The sequence below is a fragment of the Girardinichthys multiradiatus genome, chromosome Y (assembly GCF_021462225.1).
Source record: "Girardinichthys multiradiatus isolate DD_20200921_A chromosome Y, DD_fGirMul_XY1, whole genome shotgun sequence".
NCBI lineage: Eukaryota > Metazoa > Chordata > Actinopteri > Cyprinodontiformes > Goodeidae > Girardinichthys > Girardinichthys multiradiatus.
Genome location: NC_061818.1, coordinates 36,967,127 through 36,987,762, shown reverse-complemented (window position 1 = coordinate 36,987,762; position 20,636 = coordinate 36,967,127). Strand labels below are relative to the sequence as shown.

Here is a 20,636-nt window from a genome sequence, read left to right as displayed (position 1 = left end):
GTCTCTTGGCTGTTTCTTTGGTTAATGGTCTCCTTCTGTCAGCACAGGTGGTCAGCCATGTCTTGGTAGGTTTGCAGGTGCCATACTCCGTTCACTTTCAGATGAGGGTTGAGGTTCTCCTGGTGTGTTCCTTGGTCTTCATGGTGATGTTTGTTCCCTAATGTTCTCTAACAAACCTCTGAGGCCAGTAACAGAACAGCTGGATTTTCTACTGAGATTAACTTGCACACAGGTGGACTCTGTTTACTGTTTAGGTGACTTTGTGAAACTGGATTTTGTTTAGAAGTATCAGAGTTAAAAGAGGTAGAATCCAAAAAAAATATATACTTTTTATAGTTGCCTTCTTTGAATTGTGATGGTCTGTCACGTTTAATTCCCACAAAATGCGCTGAGGCTTGTTGTTCCAACATGACACAATGTGAAGAAAGTTCATGGGGTGTTAATGCTTTTTACAAGAAGCTGTAAAAGGCCTAATGATCCTCTTCTGGTCTCACTGGGAGTCTCTGCGTTGGTTGTGGAGATTCCAAAGGTTTTCCAGGGTTTTCCTTTTTTTGTGCACAGTGACAATGTTTGCTACATGTTCTGAAGGTTCTTGCATTGGTTATTCTTGCCTCTCATAGCTACCGTAGAGATGTGCTGTTTTGGTTTTGCAACGTCCTGCATATATTAATCACCTCTAGGAATCATGTTATTGTGGATGTTGCAGAACCAGTCTGGCGGGTGGGGAAGTGCTTACAATATTTGTTTAATAACCTGGAGACACATGACAAGACGGGTGCCAGTCGTGTCTGTACAGTTGGTTAGTTTATTTAGCACCAGGACAAGAGAAAGGACAAGGAAAACAAATGAGACATGTTGAATAAGTGGTGTTATTAATGTGCTTTGCTGGCAGACTTGTTGCAGCACATTCACTCCTGATTGGCTCGTGGGGACTCCCTTATGTCATTTTATTGACCTCATGCAAGATTCACAAGGTTTTTCACACTGACTGATGTGTTCAGACTGTGGTTGTTCTTTTTATGTGACTCTGTGAACCATTTGTAAAGCAAATTAATCTTGATGAAGGATTTCCATGCAGTTTGCAGCTGTGCTCCGTGTTAATCATGCAGCCAGGTGTTACGGATCAGATGTGTCACGTTAACTGTGAGGTTCGGATCTGCTCTGACATCACCGAAGGTGCCCATGAGAATCCCACAGACGCTGTGTGCTTCAGTCCAACCAGAGAAAGACCTGATTCATGCCGGCACACGTGGTTGTAAAGAGGATGACGAGCGTTTGGCCTTAAACGTATGGAAGAGTGTGATCATGTGTCAGCAAGTGGGGTAGACGGCATGAATCATTTGTTGCTGATTTGTTGTTTGTGAACAAAACAGGTTGTGGTGCCTTGAGGGCATTCGGTCCACCTCCTGGGAGCTGGAAAGGGACATTCTTTGTAACAGCTTTTTTAATAGGGATTCCTCAGAAGTTGAGAAGGACTCGGAGCTTCAGAAGCCCTGAATTTTAAAAACTGTTCACAGAAATGCTGACGAGCTGCACTTCAACATGACCCTCTTTGTTTAGTTTACTGACAAATGCCCAGCAAGCACATCCTCCATTTGCTGTCATGTGATGCACATCTGGCTCTGAATCATAGTCACTGTGTTGTTGGGCTGAGGGCCGCTGATTAAAGAGATGAGTAAACGCTAACAAGTGTCAGTCTGTGTGAGACAGTAGCAACAAAACACAAACTTGAATCATAAACCGTCTATAGGGATGATAATGAAGATCAGAACGCTTCAGTAAATCAGGTTCAGGTTGGTAAATTAAAATTGTATGCTGACCTAAGTTATAGATAGGTGGCGGGGGGCACTCACACTGCACAACTTTCCCAGAAAATAACAGAAACTGATTCATCTTTTTCCAGGTCCTCTTTAATCGTGGGAGCTCTAAATCTGCACTTGGCACTTCTGTTTGTCCAAATGGCCACAGACCACCGACTAAAGCTCATGACCAAAGATTTTCCTTTAGGATGAAAGATTTAGCCTTCGATAGCTGGTAATAGCACGGTTTGAACCTAGCTCAAAATGGGAAGGATGAGAAAAACATTCAAGATGCACATCGATGCTGAAGTTCATAACTCAGGAAATGGCTGCTGGCCTGTCTATATCTAGAGTCAGACCAATAATTATTAAATTAAGCAATGAGCTCTTTAATGTATAACTCTGACATTTTCTTTTGTTATTCTACATTTGACATGACTTAATTATCATAAAGAAGCAGAACACACATGAATAACATATTTTTAAATGTAAAACATTTTACAATCGCAAAAAACAGTAAAATATGTTGTCTAATGCTTCTAAAGGGGTTTGTGTTGATATTTTCAGTTAATCTAAACAAGCAAAGTGTTTAAATAAGTAAAAGTAGCATCATATTTTTTTCTGTCTCACACAAACCACAGTAATATCTAGTTGATCTATTTATATGTCTTGTATCTGGCCTTTTACTTTTGTTCTTGCTTAATAAGATTAACTAGTGTATGTTAACATCTGCTGCAAATCTGAGTATGGTACATTAACTATATTAATGTACATACATAAATCAATGTAATAATTTATTAAAAAATCAGTCTGAAGGATAAATTCTTTCCTGCCCATTGATTGAGCTCATTTAAAGAAGAATCAGGAACTGTTATGTGATAATATGTTTCTCAGTAATACATGTGTTTGGGATCAACACCAGAATAATCACACTTCAATTAAAAATCAGTGGGAACTGTCAATTGAACCAAAAATTAAAATTAGAAACAGAAACGTATCTGTTAATTAGCAGTGAAAGAAACAAACACATAGAAAAACAAATGTGCCACACTAACTCTGCTATGCTGCTTCTACTAAAAATGGGAACATCATGACTAGAAACAGTTAACGTTCAAAATACGAAATAAACTGATTTATCAAGAGTTTAGGCTCTCGAGTTAAAAGAAAAGCTCAGCAGCCTGATATTTGACACTGTATCTACAGGAAGATGAATTTAATGTTTCTGAACCATCTTTGATCGGTTTTCTTTTAACATCAGAACCGCTACGATGTAACAGTAAAAAAAAAGTGACTTCTGTGGTCCGAAATCCTACTATTGGCTACTACACCGAACTGACTGGAATGTTCCCGTCGAAAGGTTGCTCAGACTGGAAGGCTGTTGGATTTTTTGGTGGTTCCTTATTCTAAAATCAGAATAAACTTTCATTATTTTTGTTCATGAAAGTTAGGAAATGATAAAGACACAAAACAACACAAATGTTAGAGGAAAACAAAAATTACACAAACATGGCAAAGCGTATGATGCAACCAAAAACATTTATCACAACCAAATCCAACCGGCTGATCAGCTCTCACCTCTGGGAGAGGAGACATCAGGAGGCTCTTATTAGCCAATCACAGGCAGACTTGGGATAACATGCAGGGAATTCATATTAAAAAGCCAAGGCAAAAACGTTTTCTTGATCGCATGTGCATTACATTAGCTTGTTAAAGACTGTGTGATAGTGGAGGGCTGTTTCTCTTCCAGAGGGGTTGAAAACCTTGTTTTGCCTAGCTTCATGGATTCTTTGAAATACCAGGACATTTCAAATAAAAATCTGGTGGCCTCTCCCAGAAAACTAAAAATGGGTTTTCAGCAGGATAATAGCTTCAAAATAACACATATTTTGCTTTTAGATGTCTGTGTTAATTCTTATGAATGTAAAAAAGTGAAGAAATTTAACATTTTTGAAGATTTTATGAAAAACGAAATTAGAAACTCTCCACAGCCTAATTTGACCAGCAACAAATGAACTAGGGTTATCAGAGCAGCTAGTAATCTTCCAGCAGACACGCTGACTCATTCCCATCGGAACATTTGAGCCTACATCTTGATTTCATGTCTTTGGGTGCGTTTGTTTTGGTAGCCAGGAGAAGACCAAAGGCATCTGTCCAGAGTTCATTCAGGAGATTCCCAGAACAGCCTGTTCCCCCCTTCCTCCCCTCAGCTTTAGGAAACTTCTTCACCGAACAGAATACAGCTTCTGTCAGTAGTGTTCAGCGATTGTTTGAAAGGAAGAAAAAAATTGGTTCACACTGCAGTCAGACGGCTGTATTCCTCTGCGTGTCCTTGGATAGTTTTCACCGTAAATGCCAGAAAAAGGACAAAGGACGTTCTGTATTGATTAAACTGGTCATTTCCCCTTTAAAGAGGTTATATAACTGAAAAGAGTGATTCTTTGAACAGCAGAGGCTGGAGTAACAATATGGACCGAAACTTGTGCCATTGGAAACTGAATTGAGTTGCTCAGACTGAATCTGTATTTGCACAGACTTTGAAATTTGTAATTAAATGCATTGGTTTGAAAATACATTTTTCATGCATTTCACAGATCATCTATGTGGAGTCCACTTGAGATGTAAGCTGGAGTTTAAAATATCCTGTTGGGCTCCCTGCTGTGGGGATTAATCCCCACAGCTGACGTTTCTGCCAAGCATCTGCTGGTTACTTATACACCAACGCCATCTTGACGGCATTAGGCAATTTTCGCTATGGGAACCAGAACGTCTTTTTTTCCTGGAACATATTTTACCTGAACATATTTTACCCTTTAGTGTGATTGTTTCCACTGTGGGGTCCAAAACAGGCCCATGATGCCCACAGATGCTTAGCATTGCAGCAGAGCTGATCCAGGTCTCGATCTGGCAGAATTAAGAGCTGAAATCTTTCACAATAAAGCTGTAACTGGTAATGATTCTGTCATGACGATCACACTTTGTAAGTAATATAAAGTCGCTACAAACTGCATGGAAACTGAAGCAAAACAATTTCTCCAACACAGAGTTCCATGTTCTGTCACTTGTAAGGTGAGCAAGATGAGAAGGTTCCGGTCGGGATTAAAACCCGCTATTTTAGCCATTTACATGAAAACCTTTTACGGCGATTACACTATGAAACTGTAGCATAATCCCTTCAAAATCAGAGGAAGTTTGTGTCGGTCAGAGATATTTAATAAATAATCCCTGAGCAGTGTGTTCTATAGGAGCATCAAACACACACATTTCCTAAAAATGGGGTTCAGGTTGGATTTATTTATCTCAGATCATTACCCATTCAGAAACCCAAATGTTACTTTGAATGAGGTGTTTACTCCTTCTTTTGCCTCAGATTTCTTTAAATGGATGATGTTTTAAAAGCCATTAGAGTTTAACAGAAAATGTAAGCTTTAGAAAGGAAATTATACCAACTCCATTTCCACAGTGGCAATTAGTTTTTACTCTGGTTATTCCTGCGCTGAGAACGCACTCTTTATCTCGATGAGAACTTCCTTTTCATTTTTGCTGCTGAATTGTGTCGTTTTTACCCTCCATGCAGAAACTGCTGTCGACCGGAGACGGGAGCTTGCTTAATGTTCCTCCTCCTCAGAGAAGAGCAAAGTCTCTGGACCGCCGGACATCAGACACGGCCATGACGGTAAGGCGCTGAACAAATTTCATAATAGAGTTTCTGTCTCTGCAAGGGAAGAAGTGTAAGAGTCGGCCATGGTGGCTGGTCTGGGTGAAGTTTATCTAATGTGTTCTCACATTTAGACCGCCAGAAACCTTAATCAGCACGCCATCATTCCCCCCCCCCCATCGACTATAACCAAGGTCATTTTGCCCAATGTTCTATCCTCTACAAACCAGTTATTTGTTAATTAGACCTGTTGTTTTGCCTCGTTGTGATGCTTTTAGAAATGAGTGTTTTCTTGTTTTTGTTAAGGAATCAAACAGAAAAACAACCACAAATCCCAGTTTACCCACATGAATGCTTCTGAAACTAAATGATATAAACCTCAGTTATAACTGCACTCAACTGGGCCTCCTTATCCACACACAGATATTTCCATTGGAGCCATTTTCTGTGTAAATTAGTACTTTAATTAGTACTGATGACCACCTGGAAATTGATCAGAAATGATGAAAGTATTGTCAAAGTTGGTTAGAACTGACTTTTAAAAATAAATATATCATAAAACACAGAACAACTACATGCATTGTGTTTGACCAGCTCACTTTAGCCATAAAACATCCTAGTTGTCAGTTTTATTTCCCATAAGCTGAGCAATCACAGCCTGAGCTCCCCATTGGATCGACCAGAACTTCCACCAGCCAAACCTGTAACAACCCAATCTTGTGAGACGTTTTAAACAGCTTTTAAAATTTCAGACAGTCTGAGGACTTCAATTGTTGCTTTCAGTGCTTGGGGATTTCATTGTCGCGTGTTGTTTTATCCGCTGCATTCAGACTAGTCTGAAGAATGAGATTGTTGATCTCGATGAGGCACCAATGAAGGTTCCAATGAAAAATCAACATTCAGGGTTTACAAAGGTACAAAACAAACACGTACTAAACAAACCATAAAGTTCCTCTTAAATGAAGTAGAAGGAGACCGTCACAGACACAAGGAGGGAGCAGAGAGGAGAAAATTGGGTCCAAAAGAGCATGAATGTAAAACAAAAAGTGGCTTCTTTTATCCCTTAAAAGCAAATCCTGCTGGTTTTAATGATTAAAATCATGGAGGAAGTTAACGAGGTGCTTAGTTTTACATTGTTGGGATGATGGAAAGCCTGCTGGGAATGATGAAAATCTGTAATCTTTGCTACAAAATAAACGTAAAACAGAATAACTTATGTGAAACTACAATAATTAGTTAGGACACATTTAGAGATGTATCAATTGGGCTGCATGGCATATGGAAAACATGCTATCATGTTGGTAAATGTCATGCTGACAATATGACTTCCGATTTAATAAATAAATATTTTTAAAACAGTGTAATTGCATTTCTACTTTGGGTTCATTCCAGACCTGGAGGCCAGAGAATGAGTTTTTCCAGCTGCAGGAAAAAAGAAAATATTCATTATATTCATCTCAACAACAGGGTTTTCTTAAAAAGGTTGCATCTAGCTACATACATCTTCTGCTTATTAAATAACAGACCAAAGGTGGTTCAGAACAGTTTTTAGTGACTTAACCAGAACATTTTAATGCCCTTAAGACATGTTCTGCCATAAACAGCAACTTTTACTGAATGTTATTAGCTTAGACAGCCTGAACTGTACTTGTATAATTTCCAGTCCAGTTATTGCAGTTCATTGCAATATTGATTCTGCGTGCAGAACCAATCAGATATCAGTGACCGATTTTTGATCCCTGGTTTTTTAGGCTCTTATTATTAGAAAAACAGATTTCAGTTTATTCCAATAATCTGAAAGCTGCAGGTTAAAGCCCTTGACTTTAACTCGCAGCATTGAGAATGTTTTCTTCCTTCCTGCCGTCAGTGTCATTAATTATTTCTATGAGAAGCAGAGGTAATGTCATTAGTATCTTTTACATTCATCATTTGTTCAAACAGAGAACTCGTGTCTTAAAAATCTTCATGCCGGGTCAATTAGGCCCAAATCCAAAAGCGTCCTGTCAGTTGTCCAGATAACTCCTTTTTGTCCCTGACTTGTTCAGGTATACTATGATGGAAACTGCCAAAATAAATGAGGAAGGAGCTAAAGCATCATCACTTGGTGAAGTCACTCTGTTGTAGGAGCCTGAATGAAGAGCTGATATCCCTCTGCAGATGTTTCCTTCCTTGTAAATAGCTTCTAATACCTCGGTTTCCTCTGATTTCTTTTTTAAAAACGTCAATGATACAGAAATGTATGCAACGTTGAGTCTTCTTCCAGCACTACCAGCTGAGCATCGCTGTCGTCTGTGGGAACTGGTAGCAATGGTGGATTCACTGAGTGGGAATAAAGATCTGCCTTTTGAGTTTCTGAGCAGCTAAAAATCATCACCAGCTGGTTTATGTTTACTTTTTTTAATGCATCTCTAATTATATTTAAGGCTGAACACTAGGATGAGACTAAAGACAATAAACACTGAATGCCATAATTTGACTTTTTTCTGTTTCCACTTATTTAAAATCCTTTTCTTTGTTACAGCCAGATTTACTGAACTTCAAGAAAGGCTGGATGATGAAGCTGGATGACGACGATGATGAGGTAAATTCAGCCAAAACGTTTATGTTATGCTGAGAAAGATTTCCACATTGATGGAGCTATTTGGATGTCCTTTGCTTCCCTCTAGTGGAAGAAATACTGGTTTGTGCTGTCGACGGCCAGTCTGAGATACTACAAGGACTCGGTAGCCGAGGAAGTATGTTAATGTCAGCGTTAGCAGAACAGAAACGAGCAAAAAATCAATTTTAGTTAAGATTAAAAGGTTTGTCTCTTTGTTTTAGTCTTCAGACCTTGTTGGAGAAATCGACCTAACAAAGTGTTACAGTGTGTCTGAATATGAGGTCCAAAGAAACTACGGCTTCCAGATCCACGTAAGACTCCGCTCTGACGGTTTGTAAACAGCAGAGTCCAAACTGAATCTGCTGCTGCAAAGAAGAAATGTCACCTTTGAATTTTACAGACCCAGAAGGCCACCTACACGCTGTCTGCCATGACTGCAGGAATACGCAGGAACTGGATCCAAGCACTGATGAAGAACGTGCATCCAGCTAACGCTCCAGATGTGGCCAAGTGAGAACCCAACTTTTGCTTACAGTGTTACAGTTTTTGTTGCTGAATGAACCACTTATTGTAAGATGACTAAAACCAACATGATAAACATAGAAAACCAATGTTCATAATATCAGTTATTCTGTTTAGTTTTTTTCTCTGATGTCACAAAGGCTTTGAGTCCAAAGCTGCTATTTTGGTTTAAGCCCTGCTCACCACCTTTATGTTCAATTTTCTCAGTTTACCTGGTCACCACATCGCCCACAGCCCACCTGAGATCATCTCCAAACCAGACGTAACGCAGGACTCTGGTTCCACCGTTCCTGCAATCAAAGACCATCCCTCCAAGCCCAAGACTGTTATGGAAAGATGGCATGAAGGTCACAGTAAAACCTTTGACTGGTCTGAGTTAAACTCTGAGAACCAGCTGACGGTGGACGTAGATCGACTCGGGAACAGAGCTCGGTGCTTTTTGGAGCTGGGTGATCTAGAGAGACGGAGGAGGCGGGAGGAGAGGAGGCGGAGGTACGAGAGCTTGCTGGGTTTCTCTCTGGGGAGAGCTGAGACATGGAAAACTGAGGACGGGACAGTGCAAGCTCTGAGTCCAAAATCTCAGCAAAGAACGGCAGAGAAGATAGCAGAGTGCTGGAGGCAGGTGGAGAAGGCCACGTTGAGACCAGAGAGGAAGGTCGTGCTATCTGCTGAGGTCAGAGATACTCTGGAGGTGGAGAAGCTGCTGCAGGGCTGCAGGAAGGTGGTACGTTTATGGTATAAACTGTATTGTGGTGCTTCAGTCTGTTCTTTCTCATGTTTGGTTCAGCTTTACTGATCTCCAGTGTTCCAGCAGGAAGAAACGCTCTGAACCTGAGCTACTGTTTTCACACATTAATGAAACCTGACATGCTGTTAATTTTCTGCCTGTTTGAGGGTGAAAAGGCAGCTTGGACCTGCTCTACCTCACTAGAATATTAGACATTGTATTTCTGCTGTTCTGTCTGACTATTCCTTTCTTTTTGCTGGATCTTGACTTTTTTCGTTTCTGTTGTTGGAGGTCGATGATCTGAAGGCCCAGCTGGCGGATTCGGAGCGTCGCAGACTCCAACTGGAAGCTCAGCTCAGCGCTGAGCTGAGCTTCTGTCCGGAGCAGGTCTGTAAATACACTACCTTGCCATCAACTCTGACCAGCTTATCTGCCCTGGCATAGAAAAGCATCCACACAGCATGATTCTGCCACCACCATGTTTTACAGATCTGAGTGGAACAACTTTTTCAATATATTTGCTCTGTTCTTGCACAGCTTGTGGCAAACTGGAGTTATGTTGGTATTTTGTTTTTTGACTTTCTTCAATTTTTAATAAAGGCCAAATTTGGTCTTTATTAAAAAGTGAACTGGACATTTATTGGCAGGTCTGCACTTGGTCCATCTTCTCTCCAAGTTCAGATGATGGATTGAAAACAGCTCTGTGAGATGTTCAAAGCTTGATATTGTTTCAGAACCTAATCCTGCTTTAGGCTGAACCAGAACTTTCTCCCTGACCTGTCTGCTGTGTTCTTTGGTCTTCATTATGCTGGTTGTTTAGTAATGTTCTCTAATGACCCTCTGAGGCCATAAATGGAGGACCTGAATTAATTCAGACATTTAATTAATCACAGGTGAATTCTATTCAATAATTAGCTTGCACTGCATTAGCTTGCATCCTTAAATAAAACTGCATTTTATTTAAGGATATTAGAGTAAAGGGGGTAAATATAAATATACACAACACTTTTCATATTTTTATTTTTTTTAAATGTAACAAATCATGTATTAATTTTCTTCTACTTTATAATTATGCTCTACTTTTCGTTGGTCTATTGAATAAAATCCCAGTCAAATACATAGTTTATGGCTTTAATGTGAACAAATAAAGAAAGGTTTAATGGATGTGAATAATTCACATCCAGATTGAATCAGCTGATGTTAAATTCTCCTGCAGATTGATGTAAACAGCTCTGTTAGCACTGATCGTTTTCTTTGTAAAATTCCTCTGTAGTTTCTACGTTTTTCCTTATGCCTTTGTTTTTCTCCAGCAGGACCTTCCAAGTTTATCTGAAGCAGCCTTCCACCCAGCAGATGTGCATTTAAAACCAGTGACAGACCTACATGATTCAGACGGATTGCACTGGTCTGAATCCGGTCTTGCATCTGGCATCTGGATGCATGATACAGATGGTGATTCAGCAGAGCGAGATGGTTTGCTTTTAGTTGCAACTGCGTCAGACGGCCAGTATGAAGTATCTCAGGTTGATGGACGAGTGGTAGAACCAAGCTGTGAGTCCCAACACCAGAAATGGCGGGACAGAGAAGGCTTCCAGCTGTTTCATGCCTCAGAAACAGATCTTTTGGTGCAGGAAAGGCCTGAAGGGAGAGATGGCATCCCTGAGAACCATCTTGCTACGGAGCAGTCTTCACTAAAGAGGCTTTCCCAAGAGGTTGAGCTGCTCACCAGTCAGAACCAAGCTCTCAACCAACGCAACCAGGAGATGCTAAACCAGCTGACTGAGGCGGACCGTGAAATAGAGAGGCTGAAAGTAGAACTTGGCAATAGATACACCGAGCCTCGTCACCTTCTTGAGGTGGAACAACAAGAAACGATGAAGCTAGAAGACTTGGAGGGCCAGCTGAGTCTGAGGAACCAGGAGCTCCTGGAGGCTCAGATGTTGATCACCTCTTTGGAGGAAAATCTGAAGGAGACAGAGGTTTTGCTGCAACTCAGAAATTCAGCAGAAACAGACGGATCAGGAGAGGATGAAAGCAACAAAAGTCCAGAAAAGGCAGAACAGCTTCAGTGTCTGGATACCACCGAGGCCAAGCTGAAGGAGCTGCAGAGGCAGCTTGAACAATCGGAGGTGGCCTGCAGGCAGCTCGAGCATCAGAACACGAAGCTGAAGGAAAAAGGGGAAATGTATCTACGAAAAGCTGCCATGGCAGAGGCTGACATCAGGAGGTTGACTGAGGAGAAACGGGAAGAAGCAGATGGGAACTGGAGTGTCCCTGGTGAAGAAAAGTTCCAGCAAGTGATGGAAGGAGCAGCAACAAGGCTAGAAGTTTTAAGGAAACTACTGGATCTCATGGACAATTTGGACTTTCCCGAAGAAACTGAGGAAGAGGAGGAGAGTGCTGCTGTGGTGGGTCAGCTGAGGTGGGAGGAAACATTTTGGAAATCTCTCCTCAACGAAATGAAGAAGGATCTGTCTCAGCAGAGGGACCCATCAGGAGAGCTTCTCTGTGAGGTGATGGAAGGTTTGATTTTGGAGAAACAGATGGTGCTGGCAGGCCATGAGCTGCTTCTTCATGAGGAAATGAGGAGATGTGAGAGCAAAGCTTTGAAGGATGTAGACTTTAGATGGGAACCTGAAAGTTCTTTAGCATCAGAAACCAGAGGAGAGGAGGACAACTGTAGATTTGGTATTAATGATCAGCTGAAGAATCTGAAAGCTGTCACACAGACCAAAATATCTTCACTAAACCTTCTCGCCTCCTCCGTCAGCAGCTCTGCACTCGACGGACTGCTGCCGGCTGCAGAAAGACTCAGTGGTTTTTACTTCTCACACCATCCTGCGTCCGCTTCATTCATTCGCTCTGCAGCCACTGAAGCGTTCTGCTGCTGCCTTTTAAGCAGGCGTCAGGCAAAATACGACAGAAGAGTCTGTTCCAACTGTGTCGGCCTCCAACAGGAAGACGAAGCGCTAAAAACAAGACTGTCAGCACTGGAAGAACCGTCTACCCCAGATGGGGCCAAGATGAGTAGAGGTTGCCAGACCAATGAAAGATCCCACCAGTTCACAGACACAGAGCTGCAGAGGTCAGGAGGGGGTGATGCAGAGGAAACGCTTGACATGCAGCTGAGTGAGAAGGACATACCCCCAACAAGACTGCAGAAGATCTCAGATAAAGGTTTAGAAGAAAGTGATGAGAAGGATTCAGACTTGGTGACGCAGCAAATCTCCAGTCTCCAAACAAAAGTAGAAGAACTGAAGGAGCAGCTGCGTGTTTCAGGAGACGAGCTGAAAGAGGATTTCGACCAGAAGATGAGATGTGTGCAGGAGCAGCATGAGCGGGAGATAGCAAAGCTGAAGGTAGGTGGTGCCACTGCTGAAGCAAAATGACCCCTAGATTATACTGGTTCATGTGATTGTTTGGATTTTCCCATTAGAGATTTAGGGTTTCTATGCAGTCTGTTACTGATGTGTAGTTCAGTCCTTGTTTCCTCCCATGGCTGGACCCAACAGCGTATAGCTGCAGGACACACTTTACTGCAGAAAACGTAGCTCTTAGTTCTTGAAAGAGTTGTTTTAGCTTGTGTGATATTGTCACTTAAACTTTATAAGTTGGAGCAATAAAGAAAATATACGTCAACAATATAAAGACAAAGATTTAAAAAGGCAAATGATTTTATATTCTTTAATTTCAGAAAGCAGCTTATATTCAACTCAATGATTTTTGCACCACATCTTATATTTTTGTAGGCTGTAATGTTAGTGTTATGTTTGAAAAAAGGAGAAGTTCATGTTCGATTCCTGTTGGATGCAACCAGGACTGGAATCAAATCATAACAGGAAGGACAGAAAACTAAAGATGCACTGATCAGAGTTTTGAGGCCAATCTCTGACCTCCAGGTTTTGTGAACCTTTGAGCTGCTGATAAAGTTTTAGACAATTCTGATTTCTTTTTAAGATTTATGATACAAGAAAACGTGAAACTGGATTAACAATATCATTCCCAAGCCTTCCTGCCATGAGCGGCCTTTACCGGTTTATATTAGAAGCTGAGGCATGAGAGCAGTCAGTTGAAACTGTGATTTACTATGTTAAAACAAAGACAAAGTCATTCTAGAGTTCACAGTTTACACTGGCTTTAGCGATTCCCTGGAGCGTTGACATTCTCACCATAACTGGGATATTTCCAAAATCCTGACAAACATCCAAGTCCAGCATGTTCCCATTACAGACATAAGCCCAAAAGGATAAAACACAACTTCTTTAATGTACTCTGTCCGGCCTTCCTGTTTTCTTCTGAAAGTCTCGCTCTCTCTTGCAGCCAGAATGACTTATAGCCGTGTCAATGAACACAGTTTCCTTTTAAATAGCTTTTTGCATCTCTCTGCCTCCTCTGACTTTATTTTTTAAACCCCACACTGATATCAAAAATAGCCAACTTTGAGTCTTCCTCTTTCAGTGGAAATGTCCACACTAAAGAGCGTTGTTACAGAGCTGTGAGATGTGTGCCTAGTGGACACCAGCCAAGGCCGATCAAGATGAAAAATGTCGTCAACCGATTTCTTAGTGCATCTCTATGCAAAATCTATTTATTTTGAACTGAACTGTGTGTGTGTTTGTGTTTGTGTTTGTGTTTCCAGGCCACATGTGAGCATGGCCTCGTCGCCATGGAGGACTGTCATCTCAGAGTTGTGGAGGAGCTGCAGCGTCTTCAGCAGCAGGAGGTGGAGCGCCTCCTGTTGGAGAGAGAGAGACTGCTGGAGGAGGAGAGCGCTGCCACTGCCACCGGTGAGTTATCTTTGGACTTCAGTCTGAAAATCAGAATCGGATCTAAAATAACCTCCCTCTTCTTCCTCCTCTCTCAGCAATCGAAGCCATCAAGAACGCTCACCGTGAGGAGCTGCAGAAGGAGATCCAGAGGAGAAGACAGTCTGAGAGCTCCAATGGAGATGCACAGCTGGAGGATATCCTCAAGGAGCACAGGTAGATGAAACCTCAGAGTGTATGGCAGGCCATTTTAACATAAAATCGGCTACGTCTGACTAGCTACAAGTCCATTCTGGATATCTAAAAAGGAGTTTTGACTCATCCAGAATGGCAGTTTAAAATATCTGAAATGCAAAGGCTGTCTTGATTTAAAAAAAAAAATGTTTTCGATATCTCAAATTTATTTTGAGATATCTTATGGGATATCTCCAACTCAGTTTGCCCAGAGTTCGTTTCCCCCTTGGTCCGGTACTTTTGTGCAGGTGTGAATACACTCAAGCGAACCCTGGTCTGGACCAAACAACCAGACCGAGACCCACGTTTTGAGGTGGTCTGGACCCGCTTCCAAACGGACTCTGGTGCGGTTCGCTTATGGTCTAAATACAATCCAGACCCGATCTGAGCTATCTACAGAAAACGTACATCTCCTTGGACTTAACAAGCCACCGTAGCCGGTAGCAAAGGTGTACGTTATACTGAAATCATATCTGATCAGCTGTATGTTGCTTAGCAACGCTACTGGCTTGTTGGAAGACAGGGCACATGCTTTCTCCAACGCCGCTCCAAAATTATAAACAGAACTTCACAAAATCTGTGTTGAATGAGCTGCTCTGGACTCTCACAATAATATTGGAGCTGTAATAACGGCACAAATATGCAGAACAGAGTTGCTGCATGCAGCACGTCTACAGTTGTTTTTTCTAAATTACCGGCTTTTAGGTTAAAATGGCCTGCCGTATGGAGTGCTGCTTTACCAAAACTATATGCTGTCAGGCATAAAGGCATCAGAAAGAGAAGGGACAGCTTTAAAATAAAATGCAAATGACTCCATGATGACTTAAAGATGGAGCCACAACAACACCGGTCAGACTTTGGGAACGTTGAGGAATTGAGGGTGAAGTCAGATCTTAGGGACAAAATGTTGGACATAAAACTCAGATGGTAAGAAAAACTTCCTCAGTGTCATCATGAGAAGTTTTCAATTCAAACTTCTTTTCTTCAGCAACTCTAAGTGAGATGGTGGAAATTATTTGACAGCAAAGCCAGAAAACAATCATCATTTTCATTGCAATCAATCAAAAGAAATGCTGAGATTTTTATCCATTAGTTAATATTAAAAAATTGTATAATTAACTGTAACTTTTAGGAATATTCCTCTTTAAAATGAGGTATTACAAAGTGTTCTTGTATTTCAACAGATTTTCCTAATGTAAACCACAAAACCTTGAAGAATAGTCCCAGTATTTAATTGTATGATGCCAGGTAAAATCTCTTGATCATGACTATGTTTGAAGGGAGGAGCTGGCCTCCTTCCAGCGGGAGCTCGACGTTTTGTCCCAGCAGTTCTCCCTGAAGTGTCTGGAGAACGGGCATCTGGTCCAGGCTCTGGACGCGGAGAGGAAGGCCTTGTGTCAGTGTCAGCAGGAGAACCAGGACCTGAGGAGCAGGAACCAGGTGAGACAGATTTGTGCTCTGGGTATCACAGAGAGATCCTTCATGTAAAGTCTCCTTTAGAGGTTATATCTGATGACACATTCATTTTATTTGGGTTTTTTGTCGTTGTTTCAGCTTATTTTAGCCGGTTTTGTATGCTCTGTCAGCTGGCATCATAAACTCCTATTCCTACCTCCTGGATCACATCCATCAGAGGGTTGAAACACAGGTGCTTTTTAGAAACTGAATGTAGCTTTACACATCAGTGAATGAGCTCCATTCATTCAGAATGCTTGACAGACAGCAGGCTTCATAGATCAAAAACTGGCTTGGTTTGGGTGCAGAGATGATCGTAGCACCAGCTCTATGTCTGATTGATAAAACCATACATCTACTGGTCAGTTCTGCTTGTGAAGAGTCAGGTGTTAACCTGGAAACAGTCTTAATTTAATACCACTTCCCTATTTATTCACCGTTTTGTTGACCCTCACAGAATTTATGTCAACGAAAGCCATAAAATAAAAATACATATTTCTCTCAGATTTTGAAGTGTCAGCATCATGATTGAAGATTGATGGAACACAAACAGACACAAACAAGACATGAATACTAGTTTCTAATATCAAGTCTTTCTTGTTATATGTTAAATATCATACTTGCCAAAAATAAGCATTTACCACATATCAGGAGCTTCAGATGAGGTCCTAACAGCCCTCAGAAACTGCAGTTCACCAATTAAACCAGACTGTCCAGTGCAATATTGTGCAGAACTGCACAGACCAAAATGGTGTGAGGTCTACAGAGTTCAACCAGCTGGTCCAAGGCTGATTAAGCGTCCCTTCAGTACCACTGAAGAAAGCGCTCCACAGCGGCCCATGTCCGAATGCAGTGTTCCTCGATCTCCTGTGGAACGATCTCGCTGTCTAACATCTGCAGTGAGAGGAGCAGCTGCACTATTTGTGGCTTCGGAGGTCCAGGTTTCCTACTTTAATGTGGTTCTGCATTTTGGCATAAGTTTAGAGTGACATGCCTTATAAAATGAAATCTACCAAATACGTAGCTACTCAGCCTGCATAAAAATAGTTTGATCCAGAAAACTATTGTCTTCTGTGTGGAAAAACACACCACAGATCTGCAGATCTCTCCACACGCTGCTTGTCATGATCTTATTTCATGTGCTGCTGACCAATTAATCCCCCAGTCTAAATTCATGCAGCAACTTCCCCTCAAGTAGAACATCTATATTCCTGAGAAGTCCACAGTTATCTAAAAGGATTCCTTTTTCCTAAGCAGTCGGCTATACGATCTTTGTTTTCTGATTCAGTCTCCAGAAATATTTCAGTGACTGCTATTTCACAACTTTGTATCATCCATGGCACATTTATGCAATCAGCCTCTCTGACAAAGAAAAATCATGAATTAAATATAAAACTCAATAGAAATATCCTATGAAATCTGGCTCTATTTTGCACCAGTATGGATTATTAATTCTCCAACACATCTTCAGTTTTCCCTGCTGCCCCACAGCTCCACACAAACATTAACCTACGTCCACGACCCGAGAACAACCAGAATCTATTAAAGGTCCATAGTACCAGTTTTCTGCGACTTTTGTTTTTAGGGTGTTTGGAAGAGTAAAATAAATGAAAATGAACTGCATTGTTGTTTTCTGCTTGTCCAGGAGCTGAGTGGTCACCTGGCAGCAGAGATCACCAGACTGTGTTCTCTGGCCAAACAGGACCAGCTGCCGCTGGGTCAGAAGATGGACCTGTATGAGATGGAGGTGAGCTTGTTGTCTGCAGATCTACGCAGAAGTTAGTGGATGACATGTTGTCATGGTCTGTTTGGCCTCCGATACAAAGGATTGTTTTCTGCTAATACGTGGGTTTAATTTTAAATTAAACAGTTTATTTATTTACCATAAGCTGAAACATGTCTGTGTTAATGGTTTTATAAGGTAGTTTTGAACAAATTGAAGGATTTTAATCGTTCCACTGAAGCGGTTTATCATCTATTGTAGTTATGACTGAAATCACTGACAGTTGACAGATTAGATGTTTTATGATAGACCTCTGGAATCATATACAGTCCTTTGCAAAGGTATTCATCCCCTTGAGTTGGAATCGCTGGTTGCAATCCAGTATAAATCCAACTGTCCTGTTTCTGGTCTCAGAGGTTTGTTAGAGAACAACAAGCATCTTGAAACCCAGGGAACACAGCGGATGGGTGAGGGTGGCAAAGTTTAAAGCAGGGTTAGGTTACAAAACAATATTCCAAAAACTGAACATCTGACAGAGGTGATTTTAGATTATGATCTGAAAACTGAGTACGGCCCTAATGCAAAAATATCCAGACCTGACCGTCCGCGTAAACTGACAGGCCAGCCAAGAGAAAAGCCATCGTTGAAAGAAAGCCATGAAAGATCCTTGTACCAAACATGTGCAAGAAGATGTTCTGGCTGGATGAGACCTAAAGGAAGCCTTTGACCTGCATGCAAAACGCACATCACCCTGAATACACCATCCCACTTGTGAGGCATGGTGGTGGCAGCATCATGCTGTGGGGATATTTTCTTCAGTAAGACAAGGAAGTCGTAGGAAGAAGTAAGCCGGTCAGAGCTGTTGGGAAGATGGATGGAGCTAATTACAGGGCAGTCCGGGAGTAAAACCTGTTGGAGGCTGCAGAAGACTGGAGACTTGGGTGGAGGTTCACCTTCCAGCAGAATAACTCTAAACATACAGCTAGACCTGCAATAAGAGGGTTTTATGTGTTAAATTGGTCTAGTCAAAGTCCGGAGCTAAATCCTCTTGAGTTTGTGGTAAGATTTGACAAGTAATGTTTGGAGATGATCTCCATCCAATGTAACGAAGCAGTGTAGCGGTTCACAAACCTGAAACATTGGTTTGAATCTTTCCTTATTTTCTTTCCTTTTTTCAGATTACATTGCGAGTGAAGCAGTCTGAGGTTCAGTGTCTGAAGCAGGAGGTCGCATCTCTGAAGGATGACCTGCAGACGGCAGTAAAGGTGAGCATCCCACACACCGCAGCTACAGCTTTATGATAAAAAACTGATTTTACAATGATTAGAAACTGATTCTGTCTCATTGCAGGACAAGAGGAATGCAGCAAAGAAGTACAAGGATGTTCACACTGAGCTGAGCATCATCAGAGCGAAAGCAGAGCAAGAGGCAGACGAGCTTAGGGAGAACCTGAGGCTGGCTCATCAGGCGCTGGGAGAAACTTCACCCTGAACTTCAGTTGTTTTCTCACTTCTTCTCTTTGTCTTTAACACCTTCTTGCTAAAGTAGATCTTAATTTCTGTGTAATATTTCATAGGAGCAGGCTTTTTTGTTTACCTGGCACAATGATTTTGATTTCTTTAAAGTAACTAAATGTTTTAAATTAAACTCATTTACTTTCAGATAATGAAACACTTTATTTTTATTAATGTAAGTCCTTTTTTTAATAAATGCAGCTTGCTCAATAAACCATCTGTAGTTTTCACTTTTACTTATTTAAAAATGCATTATTAGTTGTTCCAAGTTATTCATGTCAGTGTGATAATAATATTTTTGTTGTCAAAAAATAAACTAAAATACTGTATGAAGTATCTTTTACATACATTGATAAATTTAGCTTTCTAGTACATGTTTATGTTTATACGATCATATTTTCATTAATTTTTGCGTTAAAATAAATTACATACGTTCTTATTGTGAGCAAAATATTTGTTGTGATTTATCCTCAAACTAAATGGGATTTTTTTTGTACTGTGCATTTTAGAAGACCAAAGGTGATTTAAATTCTGTTTACGTTTCTGCACAAAGAAGAAGAAGCTGATAAGCTTGAAACGTTTTATTTAAAAGACCAGGATGGATGCGATAATAATGACACAGAGTCTATAAAGAGCTGTTCATTTTCTCAGCAGAACTCCCATGCTGTCTGGAAGACTGAAATTTGACTTGATCCAGAACGCTGCTGCCCGCGTCCTCACTAGAACTAAGAAAGTGGAGCACATCAGCCCGGTTCTAAAGTCCTTACACTGGCTCCCTGTAGCTCAGAGAATAGACTTTAAAATACTTCTGTTAGTCTATAAATCACTAAATGGCTTAGCACCAAAATACATTACAGACTTGTTGTCAGTGTATCAACCACCCGGACCTCTCAGGTCTTCTGGCTCAAATCTACTCTGCAGAACCAGAACCAGAACCAGACATGAAGAAGCAGCTTTTAGTTCTTATGCTCCACTAATCTGGAATAAACTCCCAGAAATCTGTAAAAGTGCTGAAACCCAAAGTTGCTTTAAATCAAGAATAAAAACTTCTTTGTTTAGAGTGGCCTTTGACTGAGCCATCTAAACATTTTTAAAGTTTTCAGTCCAACTTTCCTTTCATTTTCTTATCAATCATTTTATGATTAATTTTTTATTTTCTTTTTAATTATTCATTTTCTACTCTATAATTATTTAACTTCCTTTATGCCACTGTAATGTACTTTTTCTATTATGTTTCTTTTTTTTCTTTTTTTTTTTCATGTACAGCACTTTGAATTGTCTTGCTACTGAAATGTGCTACATAAATAATCTTTCCTAAATATTTCCCAGGTCTGAATGAATATGTAAGAAAAAATAGAGTATGGAAAAATGTTTGAATTTACAAACTTGCAACCGTCAATATGAAAATGCACTTTTTACCTTTTCACGTAGCTACAATATTTTATCTTCCACCCGTCCATCCAGGTACTGTTAAGAGGAAATGTTTCAGGCCAGAATAGACCAAATAAACTTTTCATGAAATAATCTTCCATTTTCTTCTTGCATTTTATACTTTAATAGCGTTGGAGCTTTATCTTTCTAGTCTTTTAAAAACACTGTAGTACTCGAATGAAAATAAAATGATATGTATAGTGGAATTAAA

At 40.7% G+C, this 20,636-nt stretch overlaps 1 protein-coding gene across 2 annotated transcripts in view; it reads left to right on the top strand.

The window, feature by feature from the left end:
• LOC124864021 (myosin phosphatase Rho-interacting protein-like) overlaps positions 1-19,208 on the top strand; it is a 37,667-nt gene extending 18,459 nt beyond the window's left edge. The window contains exons 9-22 of one of the 2 annotated variants that reach the window (XM_047358624.1): positions 5,374-5,472; positions 7,976-8,035; positions 8,121-8,189; positions 8,275-8,364; positions 8,454-8,563; positions 8,783-9,299; positions 9,594-9,689; positions 10,616-12,661; positions 13,942-14,089; positions 14,167-14,284; positions 15,583-15,742; positions 17,403-17,504; positions 18,659-18,745; positions 18,831-19,208. In XM_047358624.1, coding sequence (XP_047214580.1) covers positions 5,374-5,472; positions 7,976-8,035; positions 8,121-8,189; positions 8,275-8,364; positions 8,454-8,563; positions 8,783-9,299; positions 9,594-9,689; positions 10,616-12,661; positions 13,942-14,089; positions 14,167-14,284; positions 15,583-15,742; positions 17,403-17,504; positions 18,659-18,745; positions 18,831-18,971 — 3,843 coding nt within the window. In that variant the 3' untranslated portion in view covers positions 18,972-19,208. Of the gene's footprint in view, positions 1-5,373; positions 5,473-7,975; positions 8,036-8,120; positions 8,190-8,274; positions 8,365-8,453; positions 8,564-8,782; positions 9,300-9,593; positions 9,690-10,612; positions 12,662-13,941; positions 14,090-14,166; positions 14,285-15,582; positions 15,743-17,402; positions 17,505-18,658; positions 18,746-18,830 lie in introns of both variants that reach the window. The other variant, XM_047358623.1, reaches the window with a different exon arrangement.
• The last annotated feature ends 1,428 nt before the right edge of the window (positions 19,209-20,636 follow it).